The 20,127-nt window shown below is 42.8% G+C and overlaps 1 protein-coding gene, 1 non-coding gene and 1 pseudogene across 3 annotated transcripts in view; all 3 read left to right on the top strand.

The window, feature by feature from the left end:
• The first annotated feature begins 622 nt into the window (after positions 1-622).
• LOC139007909 (small nucleolar RNA SNORA48) lies at positions 623-767 on the top strand (annotated as a pseudogene).
• A 9,729-nt stretch (positions 768-10,496) lies between these two features.
• Positions 10,497-10,603, top strand: LOC139007734 (U6 spliceosomal RNA). Its single transcript, XR_011470899.1, has one exon. It is a non-coding gene; the product is annotated as a U6 spliceosomal RNA (small nuclear RNA).
• A 2,206-nt stretch (positions 10,604-12,809) lies between these two features.
• The window catches only part of TUBGCP3 (tubulin gamma complex component 3), an 89,774-nt gene continuing 82,456 nt past the window's right edge, over positions 12,810-20,127 (top strand). For both annotated transcript variants that reach the window (XM_070408578.1, XM_070408579.1), the window contains exon 1: positions 12,810-13,041. In XM_070408578.1, the coding sequence (XP_070264679.1) occupies positions 12,966-13,041 (76 nt within the window). In that variant the 5' untranslated portion in view covers positions 12,810-12,965. The remainder of the gene's footprint in view (positions 13,042-20,127) is intronic.

A 20,127-nucleotide genomic window follows, 5' to 3' on the forward strand; every position in this document is an offset into this window, starting at 1 on the left:
CTGGTTAGAGTGGCTCAGTTGGTTGAGGGGCATCCTGTGCACCAAAAGTTTGCCAGTTCAATTCCCGGTCAGGACACATACTTGGGTTATGGGTTTGATTCCCGGTCAACCAATTGATGTTTCTCTCTCACACTGATATATCTCTCTCTTTCTCCCTTCCTCCCCCTAAGCATCCCCTTGGGTGAGGATTTAAAAAAAGAAAAGATAAATGTTACACTTTAGCATATTTTAGGACAATATTCTAGTGTGAAATCCATTCCAGAAATACTAGGATAAGTTCCAGGCATGGAGGAAACAAGAGAAATATCAAGAGACAATCAATTGCAATAGTCACTTCTTGGGGGAAAAAAGCAGATTAGAAACACAGTTATCAGTCTGGAAACAGGAAGCCTTCAAGGGCAAGACTGAAGTCTGTAAAACCATGAAGATCAGAGGTAGAGTGCACTGACTGGTTGTCAAACTCAGGATCCCAGAACTGGGGAGACCCTCCTTCAATTCGGAAGAGGCAAATATGCTACTTCTCAAAGAAGGTATTCGTTTTTCACAATTAGTAAATTCATGGAACTCCTTATCTGTAATCAGCAATAAGAAGATTTAAACAGCTTGAACAAAAAACAAAACAACCCCCTGGCAATGGGCAAGGAGACACCTGATTGGTGGTGTTGCTCTTATATCAGTCAGGGGCAAAGCAGATGTACAGTCCTTAGTTCATCCTAGCTTGATGCCTGTGTCGGTGGCCAGAGCTATTTTATGCCTGAGGCACATAAAACAAAACAAAACAAAACAAACAAAAAAACAACTTAGCCTTGGTCAGCGTGGCTCAGTGGTTAGAGCGTTGACCTGGGCACCAAAAGGTTGCAGGTTTGATACTCAGTCTGGGTCAGGGCAACTAATCGATGTGTCTCTCTCACATCAATGTTTCTCTCTCTCCCTTTCCCTCCCTCCCTCCTTCCCTCCCTTGCTCCCTCCCTTTTACTCCCTCTAAAAATCAATGGAAAAATATCCTTGGGGGAGGATTAAAAAGAAAAAACAAAACAAGAAGATTTAAATGGCTGAAATGAATTGGGGGTCAAGTTACAAATTACCATGAAGGAAAGTGGGATATTTAACCATCTGATGTCAGCAGTGAGAACAATCGCACCACTCACCATGCACGCTTACACCACTCTCCTAGGACCAGGAGCCCTGGGCTGGTGGACCTTGGGTCACTGCAATGATGACTTAAAAGCCCTCGCAGGTGGAGGCTGCCATCATCTCTGAGGAAACTGCGTGCCTTTAAGGCAGGTTAAAGTCCTTGTCAATTCAAAGAAATAACTGTTTTCAAGTTATTGGTTTTATGCCAAACAAATGAATATCACACATCATTTATGTTATTTCACAAGGCCAAAATTAGGGGTAAAAGTATCTTTTCTTAGCCTCGTAAAGTGCTTAAGTCCACTTTGGTCGTTCCTCTAAATATTTATGATTCACAAATGGTCTTTCCCCTAAGTGCCTTTTGAATCGTATTTAATCAGCATTTATTTATTTATTCATAGCGAACACTTATTGAATGGCAATATATCGATATTGGGATATAGGTATTAATAAAATGTGGCCTCTGCCCTCCAGGAGTTCACAGTCAAATGGATAACTCACGGGATGACTGGTGAGGGCTGTGTCCAGAGGGTGCTCTCAGTGTCTGGCCCTCATCCCAGCCCTGACCGTTCCTGGGCACCTGAGACACCTTCCAGAGGTTGATGAAAGAAGGAACCACGGAAGGAGACAGAAACAATGATCAACTGGTTTTACAGAACCCGGAAAGAAGGGTGTTCCTGACACCATGGAAAGATAGTAGTCTAACGCTGGGGAGAACTCCAATGGGATAAGCTCTGATCTGGGCAACTAGGAGACCATGGGTGACCTGGCGGATGCCGCAGAGGGGCTGTCTGTAAGGATGAGAACAGGATGGCGTTGGGAAAGTATCTCACATGTGGGCATCATCGACTTGCCTGTGAGGTTTGTCCGTTGGAATTAGTGCTACTGAGGCACAGAAAGAGTTAGGTAGATAGGGGCGGGACCGCGGGAAGGGAAAGTAAAACCAAACGAGGTGGCGTTACTAAGACACCCCAACCTGGTGGGGAAGGAAGGGCCTGTGTGAGAGGCATGAGCTTTACAACGTTTGAATGTTAGTGGTGGAGCCACAATGGATACCCGACGTTCCTGTTGCAGGAAAGCACATCCTCCGCAGGCACATGGACTATTAGACTTTAATTAGCTTGGATGCTAAACTACTCTGCATGCTGGCAAACGGCACTTCCCATCGCCCACATGGCTTATGGCCTTGTGGGACTCTACACACAGACTAATAGTCTTTAATTTGCATGGATGCTCTCAATAAACTTTGCTCCCATTAATTGTTTTTGTCTTCATTCTTTGTTTTTGAGAGACAAGAACTCGGACTCAAACACCCACATTTTTGGCTCCCCTACAACTTAACTATTCAGCATCTTAGCACTGACAAAACCATGTTGCATTTGTTGTACCGTATACTCATCACAGCCCCATGAAGTAGACAGGATTGGTATTTTATCCCCAGTTTCCATGGAGGTGATTCACCATTAAAAAAATGAAAAACAAAAGAGTGCTGAGTTAAAAATAAAATGGCTAGCTGTTGTTTTCATTGCATTTTGTCAGAGGTCAGAAAGAAGAGTCAAAATCTAGAGGCAGTAAGAGCAAGGCCTTGTTATGAGGAAAAGCAGAGGGAGCCAGAAGCCTGAGGTTGGGAGAGGGGATGGAGGACAGAGGGATGGGTACATCTCATGCTATCCCCAGGGATGAGGCCTAGGCTGCACATGAAAATCACTTGGGGAGATTTTTTTTTTTAAAAAAACACCCATCCTGGGCCCAACCCCAGAGATCCTGATGGTATTTTGAGAGAATTCTTCCCATAATTTGTGCAGCCAGGATTGAGAACCATGGCTAAAGGTGTCAGCTAGTACATTTTCAGGGATTGTTGTGAGGATAATTTATGTAACGTTCCTGGCACTTAGTAGGCACACAGTAAATTTTGGTTTCCTCTCCATCTTTTTTACTACCTTCTACATAATTTAAATATATGACAATGGCTTTGCCCCCACCCCCCAGCCACCTGCCACATATTCTGCAAGCCTTGCAAGAAATGTGTCCTTGCTTTCAAAATTGTGACCTATGAGATCATTGCAAAAGAAAACCATTTTTTAACCATCATTTTCTTTATTTTGCCAAAATTGCATTTTTGAGTCTATTGTTGGCAGGGACCGCAGCATCATTTTTAAGCATTATCGCACAGTCTACGCTGGCATTGTGGAAACCTGACATAAAACACTCTTTCTATCCTGCTTTGATATTGATTTAATATCAGAAGACCATTTTCTCTTCATCTCCACCAGATGCTAAAAGGAACTTTAGGTGGATAAGAAGGACATTTCCTGAGCAAGATAATGCTCATTTAACCTACAATAGAAGTCAACTTTTTCCTTTCACTTGAAATATCTTGTTGTATTTATATAGTTAGAAAGGGACATATAACTGTGTTAAGAGTCAGAAGGATTCTAAATAATAAAGATAAATCTAAAGGACACATTTACCTATTTAATTTATGTGTACCCTTCATTTTTCCAGTTTTATTGAGATATAGTTGATAAATAACATTGTGTAAGTATAAGGTGTACAGTGTGATGATTTGATATGCATGTGTATAGTGAAATAATGACCCCATCAAGGCTAATTAACACATCCATCACCGCACACAGTCACTATTTTTTGTGTGTATGTATTATGGCAAGAACATTTACGATCTTAGCGTTTTTGTTATGGTTGCTTTAAAAATCTTGTCAGACAATTTTACTATCTGATTTGCTGTAGTGTTTATGTGAATTCATTTCCTTAACAAGTTGTGCTTTTCCTGCTTCTTATTATGACAGGTGATTTTCCTTTGTATTCTGTACATCTTAGATATTACATTAGAAGATTTTTGCTCCTATTCAAGTCTCTTATTTTATATCTTTTGTTATTGATTTCAGAGAGGAAGGAAAAGGGAGAAAGATAGAAACATCAATGATGAGAGTGAATCATTGATTGGCTGCCTCCTGCATGCCTACATTAGGGATTGAGCTTGCAATCTGGGCATGGACCCTGACTGGGAATCGAACCATGTCCTCCTAGTTCATAGGTTGATGCTCAACCACTGAGCCGTGCTGGCCGGGCTGCTGGGGTCCAATCCCAGCGGGTCCAGGGGTCCCCAAAGGTGTGGACGGAGTCGGCGAAGAAGGAATGACACGAAGACAGCCTTCAGTTGATCAGCAGCCTAGTCAGGACCTATAGCCAGGATTTCCAGCCAAAGTTCTGGTCGGAGCTCTGGTTAGGAACTGATGAGGTTCTGATGTTTATTGTCTTGTTACATTCGTATTTATACCAGCTGATTTTAATCCTGTCAATTTCTATTACAAAGGTTAGGGCGTTTCTTATCTCCATTCCAGGGAGTAAAGATTATGTAGCTTAACTACCCGCCTGGCACTTAATTAAGGGGTTGTATCCCCTCCCTAACCTCAGGGAAAGATCCCCACCTGGGGAAACAACCTTTCTCGGAGAGGTGACCTTGGTTAAAACACATGGCGCTAAAGAGAGCAAACATATTAAGAACAATATGCTATATATGCCAGGTCCCTTGAAACATATGCTGTGCAGATGTTTCTTTCCTGCAGCGACTGTGTCAAGCAGCAAGGATGGACCGGCTCCCGGCACCGGGCAAATCTCCTATTTTATCAGGAAGTCATTCTTGGTTATGCTTAGTGTATAAGGCCTGGCTTATACTTACATTTGTGAGCTGTAATTACAATGACAATTTATTGTTCAGAGCCCTTTCAATGCTATTTTGGCCTACTTCATATTTCACCAAGGTTCCAAATTTTACTAAGCATGCATTTACTTTCTACTTAGAAAAGTGAAACCTCAATATGGACATGTATTTTATATCCCATGTGTTAGCATGGAAGACCAAATGAACACCAAAATAATGACCAGGATTCCTGGCTGGGAGGAGAAGGAGCAAATGAACAGTTCTGGGATCAGAGGAGAAGCAGCAGTCGGACTTAATCCCAGGTAGCAGTCGTTTGCTGGTATGAGGTCTCTTGGTGCCTATGGGTTAAGATGTGTCCATCTCAAAGATACTCTCCAGCACCTCAGAAGTGTTTGCCCAGTGGCCAAATGTGGATTCAAATGTAGGACTTCAGACTCTGGAGCCGGAATGCTCTTTCAGAAAGTAAGACATAAAACAACATGATCTGAATTCATTAATAAATTAGTTAACTTTACTCATTTAAAACATGGTTGCAGAAGTTTTCCCTCGTATATGTGATCTTGTTTGTGACTCATCTATTTCAAGTGGACGGTGATACTTTAGAAACAGGTAGATAAACCTCTGTGCTTACGGAATCAGTGAATCTCTACAGACCAGGCCTCTGATCATTGATTACTACCATTGAAATAATTTTACATATTTAGGCCTTTTGCTACTTTTCAAATGATCTTTGATTAATTTTTAGGACATGAAATAATTCAATATTCACATGTATGGAATGCTGAATTAGGTTTCATTTTTAAATAGCTTCAGTGTGATAAAATGAATCTCTCTGTTGGTCTTTCTAATGTTATCTTGAAAAATTCATATATTGACATCTACTAATAGACCTTCCATAACCTCTGGTATAGCTATGACTTTCTTTCTTTTTTTCTTTTTCTTTTTTCTTGCTTTTCTTTCTTTCTTTCTTTCTTTCTTTCTTTCTTTCTTTCTTTTTTTCTTTCTTTCTTTCTTTCTTTCTTCCTTTCTTTCTTTCTTTCTTTCTATGATTTTCAAATACTCCCCCAGGTACTTTAAAAAAAAAAAAAAAGCTTGTAAGGTAAAAAAAGATGTTCATTTTATCTTAAGGATGAGAAAACTGAAATTTGAAGAAATAACTTATTCAGAGTCACACAGGTAGTAGCAAGATTTGAACCAAAGGCTTTCTGAAGAACTTTGCAATATGCTTGGCTGCCTCTCACTTTTTCTTACTGATGGCAGAGTGGAGCAGTCTGGCAAGCATTCTGAAAATGAGATAGACTATTCCAACAATAGCTTTTTTCAGTATAGCAAAGATTTAGGACTAGTATAGGAGAGACTTATTTGCAGAATTATGAAAATTGTGTTATTAACGTAACGCTTACTAGATTTGTTCTCTAAACCAATTGATCTGATTAAGCTCCAATTCCAGTGTCTCAGGGCAGCAATTCAGATCCTTTGGCCAGCAGAGGGCAGCACTAGGCTGGCTCATGGAGGATGGTCCCAAGCAGGACTAACATCATCCTGACCTGGTGAAGCTCATCTCAGGCCCCTGAAGGGCACTGGTGGCCTGGCTCTATAAGTCATGAAGGATCTAGTGGGCACGAGAATAGAAGAAGGGTGCCCTTTCTTCTTCTCCAGGCTTCCTCTCTGGTCCTCTGCATGCTTACAGAATGGAGAAAAAAATTGGGACAATTCTGAACCAAATACACATTTTCGCAAGTAACTCATTCCACATAGTGATCCTGTCAGTAACTGATAGTGCAGTTTTTTTTTCTACACCAAACACATTAATTGCTATCTTCAAAAGTATTAATTTTTTAAAAAATATATTTTATTGATTTTTTACAGAGAGGAAGGGAGAGAGATAGAGAGTTAGAGACATCGATGAGAGAGAAACATCGATCAGCTGCCTCCTGCACACCCCTACTGGGGATGTGCCTGCAACCAAGGTACATGCCCTTGACCGGAATCAAACCTGGGACCCTTCAGTCCGCAGGCTGACGCTCTATCCACTGAGCCAAACCAGTTAGGGCCAAAAGTATTTCTGACTGTATGTCCTGCAGCAAAAATTACAAATGCTTTCCTGGAAGCTAGATGAAATTACAAAAAAATCTTAAGTTTTTATGCAACACACCAGTGACTTTTGGGAAGAAAACAGTGCTCACCAGGGGAAAAAAATGCTGTGCTTTAAAAAAAACCACACAGAAAGAAATAGCAGCTTTGTGACATGGTAGAAGTCAATTGGTAAAGATTTTTTAATATACAATTTTATATTGAGTTTTTATCTCTTAATTTTTAATAGTATTAAAATAAGAAGTATTAATATATTTATAGACCATTATTATTTAAATAGAGATTTTAAAATTAGATTTCAATTGGTAACATTTTTGATAAAGACATAGAGTGATTGTCTGCTCCAAATTCATAACTTTACAAATGGAATTTTAGAAATAGAGCTTAAGCAGTGAGTTTTTTTTGCCTGGAAATCTGTTAGAGCAGCGGTTCTCAACCTTCCTAATGCCGTGACCCTTTAATACAGTTCCTCATGTTATGGTGACCCCCAACCATAAAATTATTTTCGTTGCTACTTCATAACTGTAATTTTGCTACTGTTATGAATTGTCATGTAAATATCTGATCTGCAGGATATATTCTCATTGTTACAAATTGAACATAATTAAAGCATAGTGATTAATCACAAAAACAGTATGTAATTATATATGTGTTTTCTGATGGTCTTAGGCGACCCCTGTGAAAGGGTTGTTCGACTCCCAAAGGGGTCGTGACCCACAGGTTGAGAACTGCTGTATTAGAGGATCCTAGGGAGAAATGCTAATCTGAACAGAAAAGTTAGACAGTTTGACAGTTAAAATAAGAAGGTTGGAGTGTACATTTGGAACAGAGCAAGCAAACAAAATTCCCACCAAGCAAGCAAAACCAATTTCTGTCCTTTCCTCCCTCCTTCTTGGGCTTCTTTCCTTACTCCTTCCTACCTGCTTTGCTTTCCTGAACATTATTTTTGACCTCATTCCGTAAACCAAAGATGAAAAAGTCAAGTGCGATACATTTGTGAATGTGATTAACATTTTGGATGGTTATGTTGAACTCTTAGTAGCTTCTGAGCTTAAAACCAAAGCAAAATAAATTTACCAAAAAAAAGATAATTCGTAATTAAATAAAATGATCAAGAAAGAACAAGGACTAGCCCAGTTTGAGGTGAGGTAAATTCTGAAACAACCTGCATATAAACACAAGGACAGCCTGGGAAACTGCAAAGACGAACATAGCTGTTACCTTGGGGTGTAAATCTGTGACTGCTGATGGAGGAGCCTGAAGTGTAACAAAATTAATAAAATACTAGTTTTGTTTTTCTGATTGGAAGGCAGGCTAGGAGAATTAAATGATTCGCCTTTGTAAGTAGCAGGGCCACCCTGTCTTTGGTTTCAGTGTTCTGTCTGTCCTTTAAATCTGTTGCTTTGAAACTGCAAATTGAGTTTGGACACAATGGACTTTAGAATGCAGATCTTGATTTGGGAATATCTACACAGTAATTTTATTTTATTTACGTTATATACTGGCTGTTAATTTAGTAAGGGCTTGTCTAAGAGTGTAATTAGTGTAAGTTGAAGAGTGAATGTGTGAAACACAGGACAGAGGCATTTGGTTGTAATTCTGTACTTCATATGCTATAGACTTGCCTTTTCTATTCCAGCTGTATCTTTAAAAATACAGTAAATGAATTTTATGGAGAATGAACAAACAGTAGCGGTTGTGCATGTTAGGGCTCCAGTCCATTCAGTTGTTTTGTGAGGCACAGCAAATATAAAAACATGACAAAGGACAAATGTTGTTCTCTACTCTGCAGAGGTGCACCGAATTCTGCTGCTGCCAAGGTAATTTATAATAGATAATTATAGAAATAAATGAGCCGTCCAGTCACTCATGTGCTTCAAATCAATCACTGAGCACAAAGCTCCGTGCGCGGAGGGGACGGGGGCGTGAAGAGCCTCATTCAATGCCTGTGAGGACTCTGCTCACCGCGAGGGCTCCTGGAAGAGTTTGCAGCTGAAGGTTTTGTGGGCAAAAGAGGCTTCCTATCTCCTTCACATTATTAACTCGGTGAAGCATTTGCTCAAGCGAAAGGGGAATAAGCACTCTAATCATCCGTAAAACTAATTAACTTCTTTTTTTTTTTTTTCAAATGTCTTATCAGATTTCTCCTTTGTAGCTTTCCTCCAATTCCTCAGGACTCAAGGGCTCGAGACTGGTTATCAAAAAATGTATTAAGCAATCAAACATGTCTTTGAAGGAGAGGTGCCTTTGCAGCCCTGAAAAGCTCCAGTCTCAGAGGCTTGCACCAGGGATTTGAACCCTGGGTCTTCCCCTCCGCCCCGCTCTCATCTTGGATGGGCTGTTTATAACTTTAGCTTGTAGTTTCCGCTTCTGTAAAATGGGGTGAACAGAAGTGACCTTGTGAAGTTGTTATGGAGAGATGAGAGATGTAAGTATACTGTGCTTGACCCAGAGACCAGCTAGCACGACTGACGCAAAACAGCATTGGTGCACGAGGTAGTTCTAGTGGCCAAACAGAAGTGTGTGACCTGCAACGTGGAGGACACAGCATTCCTGCGGATTTGGCCCCGAGAGGCCAGGGAGTCAGGAACTGGACAGAGATGGTCTGGGCCCCAGAATTTTATAAGGCTTATTTGGCACATGGTAAATCCTTCAGTGGAAATCAGACAATGTCATGGGCAAGTCTGGTCCAGTGAGTGCTTTACTAAAGGTTTATCGGCCCTGGAAGGAGAAGACATGTAAGCCCACTGCATTTGCCTGGGGATGATGAGGCGAGGGTGGAGGGGACAGAGGAGCTAATCAGGAGGGTCTGCCCAACTGTAACTTCAGTGTGACTTCAGAGGTGTGGTCCTGTCCTTAATCTTGGAGGTAGGTTTAATCTTCCAACAAATTAGAACCTGGCTCATGCCGACCTCAGAGCCCTGCATGCTCCAAGCACGCAACAGCCTTCACTATTTGCTCTCAGCTCATTTCTTTTTAGATAGAGAATTCATCTATCCCTACCCAAGCCCCAGACAACAGCATACGAACATTCAACCAGTTTATGAGTGAACTGTGAAGATAAAGTTCACAGTAAGTGCACTATTAAATGAGGGAAATTTGAGAAGTGACAAGATAAGAGAAGGATTAAAATCTTAGCCATAAAATCCTGTGCCCAAACAAAGATATTTCATCACCATTATGAAAAGCCATTTGTATTCCTTTTTTTTTTATAATGTTTTAAAACTATTAAAATACTTTTAGAATCAAAGAGGCAATGTTGTCCTAGCCGGTTTGGCTCCGTGGATAGAGCATCGGCCTGCAGACTGAAGGGTCCCAGGTTCGATTTCAGTCAATGGCATGAACCCAGGTTGTGGACTCATTCCTCAGTAGGTGGTGTGCAGGAGGTAGGCAATCAATGATTCTCTCTCTCATCATTGATGTTTCTATCTCCCTCTCCCTTCCTCTCTGAAATCAATAAAAATACATATTAAAAATAAAGAGGCAACGTTTCAGTTGAATACCATACTAAAAAATGTAATATGCTTCAAACATTCTAAGTATATAATTCTGAGCAATAAAACAATACAGGTAAAAACAATTATAGGTACTCGCTTCGGCAGCACATATACTAAAATTGGAACGATACAGAGAAGATTAGCATGGCCCCTGCGCAAGGATGACACGCAAATTCGTGAAGCGTTCCACATTTAAAAACAAACAAACAATCAAACAAACAAAAAACAATTATAGAAAAGAAGGGGGTAGTGGCTTTCCTTTGCTAATGTGGAGAGATAGGCGGAAGCAATATTTAACCCCAGTGATATTTAGAGGAAAGCCTTGTCCAAAGTTAACCTTTGAAAATCAATTTTAATTTTAAAAAAGAAGAAACACTACATACTCAAATCAAGATAACAGAAAGGACAGTGTTTCAAAAGACTTCTTGACTTCAAAGTAATTTATTCATCTACTTACAATGGTTAAATGACATTTTCCTGAAATATATGACTTTTCAAAGCCTAATTGACGTTTCTTTCTGTTGATCTGATGTCAGAACAATAAATCATTATGATTGCAAAAAAGAAAAGTTAATCTTAATGTATAAAATATTTGTAACTTGAAAGGTTGTCTACTAGTTTTAGTCAATCAATCCGAACATCTATCTATACTAATAAAAAGGTAATATGCTAATTAGACGGGAGACCTTCTGGAAGACCTTCTGGATGTCTTTCCGGACAAAGCCATGGTGGCAGGGCCAAGGCAGAGGTAGTTAAGGGCGATCAGGCCATGAGGGGAGGGCAGTTGGGGGTGATCAGGCCGGTGGGGGGGGGGCAGTTGGGAGCCAAAAGGCTGGCAGGGGGGCAGCTTGGTGTAAGCAGGCCAGCAATGGGGGGCTGTTGGGGGCGAGAAGGCCAGCAGGCAGAGTGGTTAGGGGCAATCAGGCAGGCAGGCAGGTGAGCGGTTAGGAGCCAGTGGTCCTGGATTGCGAGAAGGATGTCCAAGGGATCGAGCTTAAACGGGCAGTTGGACATTCTCTGAGCGGCCCCAGATTAGAGAGGGTGCAGGCCGGGCTGAGAGACACACCCCCTCCACGCACAAATTTCATGCACTGGGCCACTAGTCCTATATTATAAAAGCATAATGTGCAAATTGCTGGATGGCGGAACGACCAGTCACTATGATGTGCACTGACCACCAGGGGGCAGATGTTCAATGCAGGAGCTGCCCCCTGGTGGTCAGTGTGCTCCCACAGGGGGAGCATTGCTCTGCCAGAAGCTGGGCTCATGGCTGCCCAGCAGTGGGGCAGTAGTGTAGGACATCAGTTGGACATCCCCCGAGGGCTCCCAGACAGCGAGAGGACACAGGCTGGGCTGAGGGAACCCTCCCACCCCCCACCTCCAGTGCACGAATTTCTTTTTAGTCCATCAATCAGAACATCTTTACAATAACTGAGTTGGGTACTGATATACTCCCATGTCTTCTGAAGGCTGAGGCTTGGATTTAGAACAGCTCTTCCACTACATCTCAAAAGGCCCCCTTTAAAATACCATCTGACATCGCTGCGCTCCAGCAGGATGCCTCAAGGTGGTCCTGTTTGTAAGACTGGGCATTCTCCTCTCACCCTGGAAAGTGAGATGTAGACATTTTTCTCTTACTCAGCTCACTTAGTTGTTGAAAGGTAATTTTTTTTTTTTCCTGTTATAGTTCAGGCCATGTAGAGATATAAGTTCTTTTTATCTTAATCCCCAAATTCCTGGAAAGAAATTTAGGTTGATCCAAGGTGGGATACTCTACTGTAGCTTCCAGGATCCCACACCTTGATCAGTTAATGTGTGTATTGCATCATTTTTTCCTGAATTGGGCAGTTCTCAGTACCTGTGGGTTTTCTCCCACTCACGTTTAAGTGTCTATAATTGTCTTTAAAATTACTTGCAATTGCCTGTTTATCCTTTTCTCTTTGGCCTTTCCCTTCTCTTCATCTGACTGCCTCCAATGACTATACCATAGTTACCTGGGATTAGGAGAGTGAGGAATGGGGCTAGGGGATGGTGAAAAGCTGGATAATGTAGCAGGATAATGTCAGCGCCCAAGCAAATGTTAAAATTATTAAATCCTGTATATCTTTAAACAGACTTCTTACACCAAAAGTGTGACTCGAAACGACTTTTTTTTTTTTTTTTTTTTAAATTATGGACTATAAAAGCGCTCCTGGACACCAACCAGTTTCACAGCAAGTCAGTGACCGCACCTTTTGGGGCCAGAGCACTTGGAGCAACACTGGGCGGTTGGTGCCGGAACTTTGCGCGCCAGGCGGCGGTCAGCTCGGGGAACCTTTAGGCCAGCGCACAGGCGGCCCCGCGCGCCCGGAAGAAGCGGGGCATTGTGGGAAGCGCCCTCAGTTTCGGCGGGTTCCGTTAAAATGGCGCCCTTGTCGCCGCCGGTTCCCGCGGGGCCTTAGGGTTTTGGGGACACCGGGAACCCGTGGCGGGCACAGGCGGCGGGGCGCGCCGGCCTCGAGGCTGGCGGGCTCGGGCCGGCGGCTCCGCGGGGCCCCCGTGGGCAGTCTCCGGCGAGGATGGCGACCCCCGACCAGAAGTCGCCGAACGTCCTGCTGCAGAACCTGTGCTGCCGGATTCTGGGCAAGAGCGAAGGTAGCGGGGCTGGGCCGGGCTGGGCGGCTCGGGGTCCGAGGCGGGGCCTGGAGGCCGCCCCCTGCGAGTGCCGTTCGGAGGCATCCCAGGGGCTGGCGGGGCCGTGGCGGGGCGGCCCCAGGCTCCGCAGGCCGGCAGTAGCGGAGCCGCGAGGGGCGCGGCCGGCCGCAGGGATGCTGCTGCCTCCCGGCCGAGGGAGGGGAGGCCGGGGTCCCCGGGCGGAGGGAAGGAGGACAGGGCCTGGCGTGGGCTGAGTCACCGCTCCCCCCGCGCTCAGATCCCGGGAGGGAAGCCTGGGAAGACGTCAGCGCGCGAACCGCGTCCACCTTCTCCGAAGCCCCAGGACGGGCGGGCGCGAGAGCGGCGGGCTGGCCCCGTCACACGTCTGTGACCGCGCTGCGTGCGGCCGCGGAGGGGCTGTCAGGCGGTGCGGCCACATCAGGTGCCCCTGCCCTTAGGAAAGGATCGCAGCTTTGAGTGTGATGCAGAGTGGGTGCTTACGACCTGGCCCTGCCATGCGTTTCTGTGAAGGGCTGAAGGCTGGATTTCATGCAAAGTTATTTCTGGAGAGCTCACATAGCGAACGAATACTGCTACCCACACACAGTTCTGGACAGTCTGCAAAGCCATTCTGTGGTCGTGGTACTGTAAACCAAAAAAAGGGGGGGACTGTATGTCGTTTCTTGATTATATATATTTTTTTTTTGGCGGGAGGGAGTGGGGAGTGGGGATGCACTATGAAGGAATTTTCTGGGTAATCGTAGCAACTGGGTTACTTATTCCTTAAGCACCATAATGTGCAAAAGAACTCGTGCAGTGTTTGCGAGACGACTTGAAGCAAAATTACGTTTCAAATAGTAATTTATGATTGTGTACATACTTGTGTCATGATTTATGACAGTGTACATACTTGATTTGGTGTTCTGTGATAATGTTATGGGCAAAAGATGACGTTTTTGGGGGTCAGTCTGTTAAATGGCACTGACTTCACATATATCTTGCTACTTATGTGAAGGTTCACTCTGTCAAGAACTCTTGGGGCGTCCCCACCCCCAGGCCCTCTGCTAGGTCCTGGCGAGGCAGAGCTGCACAGACAGGGCTTCCCTCTTGCGCGCTAGTGGAGACCTGACACAGTAGGTAAATGGATGATGTTAAGTAGTGATAAATGCTGTGATACAGCTACAGTCCTGCAAAGGGATGCTGGGGGAAAGCCTGTGAGGAGAGACCTAAACGCAGACCTGAATGGAGGGAGGGAGGGAGGGTGGGCCCGGGGAACACCCGGGGAGGGGTCGGTAGAGGGTGCAGTGGCCGGTGATGGGTGTGAGTGTGCGGTGTGGGCTGTGTGTCCTCCTTGTTACCCGTCCGACTTGCTGTTTCTAATCGTGGAAGAAACCAAAGAGCGAAGGCTGTTGGTTGTGATGCACTCACTTTAGCGCCAGTGTTTGCGTTATGCGGTGGATCTTAACTTGTTCTCAAGGATAAACCCCACATTCCCGTGGTCACAGCTGGACTTTGGAGGCACTCATGACGTAGCATGATGTTTCTGAATTTTAAAAGAAGTTAAATTTGAGACTTCTTTTGGTTGACTTACTTTCTTCTCTTCAAGTAGGTTGAAACACCTTTAGCAGAGTGCTGCATCTCCATTTAGAATTGTGTCTAAGTTAAGAATAAATAGGCTTTCTAGGATATTCTGAGGGGATCCTCTCTGAATAAAATATAAAATCCGTTAACGATGATGGTCTCTTTGCTCTGGACAAGTAGGGTTGTCAATCATTATATTTGTAATTCCAAATACTGCTATTAATAAAGAATTTACAAGTATTTAATAGCTTGCCTTGTCCTATTTTAATTCGTCCTACCTTAGCAAAGGAGCAATATTAATTGCTGCCTTTATAATTTTGACATTAAAATTTTTTCTTTTCATTAGTGTGTATTTTATCTGGTAACTAAGTAGAATATTTGATTAATTTCTTCATTTTTTAATGACGTTACAGTATGCCTTATGCTTTTTTAATACTATGAAATTGGGGCATAATAGACACTTGTTACTTTTAATGTGAATTTTATGAGTCAATTTTTTTTTTTTTAAATATATTTCATTGATTTTCTACAGAGAGGAAGGGAGAGAGACAGAGGGCTAGAAACATCGACGAGAGAGAAACATCGATCAGCTGCCTCCTGCACACTCCCCACTGGGGATGTGCCCGCAACCCAGGTACATGCCCCTGACCGGAATCGAACCTGGGACCCCTCAGTCCGCAGGCCGACGCTCTATCCACTGAGCCAAACCGGTTTTGGCAATGAGTCAATTTTTGATAGATAATTAAAAAATTTTTTTTACAGTTGGTTTTAAGAGATTCAGAAACAAAGCACCTACCTTAAATAGTGCTTGACATTTTTATAAAGTTATATAACCATTATTTCCTACCTTTCCCATCTTATAACAGCTGTGAATTTGTTTGAAACAATTTTGCCAACCAGTGACAGGAAAATTCTCTCTCCACATCCCTGCCCCTTCCCCAGAGCACATTTTACTTACTATATTTTTGGAAACAATTTGCTTGATGTTATAGTGTTTTAACTCAGAGGCAATACTCCTTTTCATACTTTGTAATTCACGTTCTAGCTGCAAGAGAAAGGAGAAATAAAGGAATTTTTATTAGATAAGTATTTCAACATAAATGCTTAAGTATGACTGTGGTACACTACATATTAAAGTAAGGTGATTGTCCTAATCTGTGACACTTCTGAGTGTACTGTGAGCCATGGTTCAGACAGATAAAGGAAGGGTGTCATGTTGATTCATGGACCGACAGGAGAGGGAGAAAGAGAGATAGAAACATCAGTGATGAGGGAGAATCATTGATGGGCTGCCTCCTGCACGCCCCCTCACCGGGAATTGAGCCTGCAACCTGGGCATGTGCCCTGACCAGGAATTGAACCCCGAGTCATAGGTCCATACTCAACCACTGAGGTACACCCAATGGGCTAAACAAAAACTTTTAGGGGTCTTCAATCATAAGAGTATAAAGGGACCCCAAGACCAAAAAGTTTGAGGACTGAAAATCTAGAGCAATGTTTTTTATTTTGTTTCAGTTTTAGAGCATTGCTTTTCAACTAAAGCTGTGCATCAGAATCATCTGTGGTTACACAAGAAACTGGTAGCATTGATTGTTTGTGGCAAGAGGAACTGGTGACCAGACAGTAGTCCAGGGAAGAGGACTTTATTTTATTCTGTCTTGGTGCCTTTGGGATTTGAATTCTCTAAATGTGATACTTATTCAAAATTAATTTTATGGATCCCATCTCCAGAGATTTTGATCCTCTAGATCAGTGGTTCTGAACCTGTGGGTCGCCGCCCCTTTGGCGGTCGAACGACCCTTTCACAGGGGTCGCTTAAGACCATCCTGCATATCAGATATTTACATTACGATTCATAACAGTAGCAATATTACAGTTATGAAGTAGCAACGAAAATAATTTTATGGTTGGGTCACAACATGAGGAACTGTATTTAAAGGGCCAGAAGGTTGAGAACCACTGCTCTAGATCTTTTTGCAGCTTAGCATCTGGAACATTAAACCTTCGTCTGGCATGGGGAATTGCTGGTTTAGGTGCTGGACAGTGTTAGTTCGCTTCCCTTTGCAACTCACTGTCCCTTTTCCTGTCCTTTAGAAAAACAGCATCATGTGCAGAGAGGAGATGCAGGATGGCAGAAAGTTTTCTTGCCAAACAATTCAACTTTCCCCCCATCACTTTCTGAATCCCTAGAAAGCGTACAATTGTAGAGTTTTTGTATTCACTTGAGCTGTGCTTACTTTTGTGCATTGAGTTCAGTTGTCTTCTTTTACCTGGGATACCAAAGGCAACTGTCTTTCATTTACAAACTCTTGGGTCCATATCTAAATGTTGGAGCCTTCACATTTGGGACTGATCTGCAGTTCCATTGCATTTCTTGCCCTGGTTTTGCATTTCCTCTAGTTCAGTGGTTCCCAACATGGGGCACATGCCCCAAAGGGGGACAATTTGATTTTAAGGGGGGCAATTTTATTTTTAAGGGGGGCAATTCCAGAACAGCAAATTTTTTGAATTTCTTATGATTCTAGGGGCCTCATATTCAGTATATAAATATATATTGTGACATATTTATGCATTTATTATATGTTTTGAAACGTTATTTGCTACTTTTTCATATTACTTCATATTATTATTATTATTTTTTAACAATTTAGTGATTTCTTCCTCAGTACTTCAACTGTCCCTTTGTTCTTTTATTTTTCTCTTTCATGGATGCCATATTCTTAGGAAGCTTGTTTAGACCAAGTTAATGGCTTTTTAGGCTTCCTCCACATGAATAGGAGTTTACTTTTTGAATAATAAGAATTATATGTCACAGGGGGGCATCAGGATTTTAGAGATGCTTAGGTGGGGCATGGCCAAAAAAAAAAAAGTTGGGAATCACTGTTCTAGTTCCTTTTCTGCTTTGCAGCCAGGGGTATTTTCTAGACAACAAATCTAATCAGATCTGTTAAAGAGACTTAATTTGTTCTCTACCTGTAATCTATAGGATGAAGACCAAATTATCTTTTTTTTTTTTTTTTTTTTTTTTTTTTTTAAATTAAATCTTTATTGTTCAGATTATTACATTTGTTCCTCTTTTTTCCCCCCATAACTCCCCTCCTTCCAGCTCCCACCCCACCCTCCACCCTCACTCCCCACCCACTGTGTTCATCCATAGGTGCATGATTTTTGTCCAGTCACTTCCCGCATCTCCCACACCCCTTTTTCCCCCAAGAATAGTCAGTCTATTCCCTTTCTATGTCCCTGATTCTATTATAATCACCAGTTCATTCTGTACATCAGGTTATTTATTCACTTGATTCTTAGATTCATTTGTTGATAGATGCATGTTTGTTGTTCATAATTTGTATCTTTACCTTTTTCTTCTTCTTCCTCTTCTTAAAGGATACCTTTCAGCATTTCATATAATACTGGTTTGGCGGTGATGAACTCCTTTAGCTTTTCCTTATCTGTGAAGCTCTTTATCTGACCTTCAATTCTGAATGATAGCTTTGCTGGATAAAGTAATCTTGGTTGTAGGTTCTTGGTATTCAGCACTTTGAATATTTCTTGCCATTCCCTTCTGGCCTGCAAAGTTTCTGTTGAGAAATCAGCTGACAGTCGTATGGGTATTCCCTTGTAGGTAATTGAGCCTCTTTCTCTTGCTGCTTTTAAGATTTTCTCTTTGTCTTTTGCTCTTGGCATTTTAATGATGATGTGTCTTGGTGTGGTCCTCTTTGGATTCCTTTTGTTTGGGGTTCTCTGCGCTTCTTGGACCTGTAAGTCCATTTCTTTCACCAGGTGGGGGAAGTTTTCTGCCATTATTTCTTGAAATAGGTTTTCAATATCTTGCTGTCTCTCATCTTCTGGCACTCCAATGACTCTGATATTAGACCGCTTAAAGCTGTCCCAGAGGCTCCTTACACTATCTTCACACTTTCGGATTCTTTTTTCATTTTGCTTTTCCAATTGGGTGTTTTTTGTCGAATCTTTGGTTTGATTATTGTACTCCTCTGGTCTGCTATTGGGTATAATATTCTTTATTTCAGTCCGTGTATGCTTACTTTCTAATTTCTTTATCGTAGCATCGAGGGTCTCATTAGTTTTCGTGAGGTTCTGCACAAATTTATGGCAAGCCCTCAAAATTGCGATTCTTAGCTCCATATCCTCCATTTCTGTCATGTTTTTTTGTCTCCGCATCTTTTATGCTTTCTTGGTGCACCCCCTTGTGGTCTCTGTGCGCAGTCTTGTTCTAGCCAAGCCTTAATTGTTGTAGTTAACACTAGAGGGATTTGACCCTCAGGCCGACTGGCTATAGGAATCAGCTGTGCGGAAAACGTCTGTCTTCTGGGGAGGCGCTAATCCAGCCTTTGCCTGAGGCGATCGGCAAATGGCTGTGCGCAGGCTTTGGGCGGGGCGGGATCAACAGGGCAGGCGGAGGGAGCAGTTATGGCCACGCTCAGTCCCGTTCCCAGAGGCTCTGCTTCTCAGAACCCCGGCAGCCGCTGCAAACCTCGGAGAGAAAGCTGCCCTCAGGTTCCAACTGATGCCGGGTAATCCCGCTTCTCCCGTTTGAGTCTGGGTCCCTAGAGACTCGCCCGGATCTGGAGCCCAGAGTCTGAGACTCACTCCCGACAGAAAACGACAACCGCGCCCTCAGCCACCAGCCCGCTTTCGCGCGCACCTCGGTACCTTTGTATTTTCCACACTGCGCCGCCTCTGAGCCTCGATTTGCTGTTCTCTTTCCTTCTAGTTGTAGAGTCTCTCTTCAGCCAGCCTTCCTGTGGTTCTGGGTGATGTCCGTTCAGGAAGACCAAATTATCTTGCTTACAGTTAAAAACTATGGGTGCTTTATTGAGTTGTGATTTTCATGGCTATAGTAGACAGCATGCATTTAAACAACATTTTCAGTTTAATAAGAATAACATTTATTGAGTATACTATATGATTACACTGTGAGATAGTGTATTTAATTCACAAATGACTCAGGGAGGTTGGAATAATTATTGTCAACCTCATTTTATTGGTGAGGAAACTAGGACTTGGAGAAATTAAGTAGTTTGCTCACTGTCACCCAGCTAGTGAATTGTAGGGCCAAGATGGAACCCAGGTCTCTGATTCCAGAGCCTGTTATCTTGAATTAACTCACTCCTACTCTTCTGTGTAGAATCTGACTGCTTATTTCTCATTGTGCTGACTGAGGTGGGAAAGTCACAGCCCTGCCGGAGGGATGGCCTCTCTCCTCTGCCCTCATCAGCTTGTTTTGTGTCAGCAGCACATCTGCCTCTCTGGAACTTGTCACACAGTGTATCCCTGATTTCACTGGTGTCCAGTTCTTAAAGAAATGTTTTCAGAGGCTTGGCAGAGGAGTATTACCTGCTTCCCTTTCCAGGCTCCTGATAATCACCCACCCTCACACATTCCGAGAGCAGATCGGAGGTGAAACTAGAATACATTCCTTTGCTACTTTGTGGTCAAAACATTGAATACTTTAATTTTTAGTTTGGATTAAGCCAGATCATTAAA

Source organism: Myotis yumanensis, unplaced genomic scaffold (genome assembly GCF_028538775.1).
Source record: "Myotis yumanensis isolate MYYU_CA2020_CCGP unplaced genomic scaffold, mMyoYum1.0.hap1 SCAF_3, whole genome shotgun sequence".
Lineage (NCBI taxonomy): Eukaryota > Metazoa > Chordata > Mammalia > Chiroptera > Vespertilionidae > Myotis > Myotis yumanensis.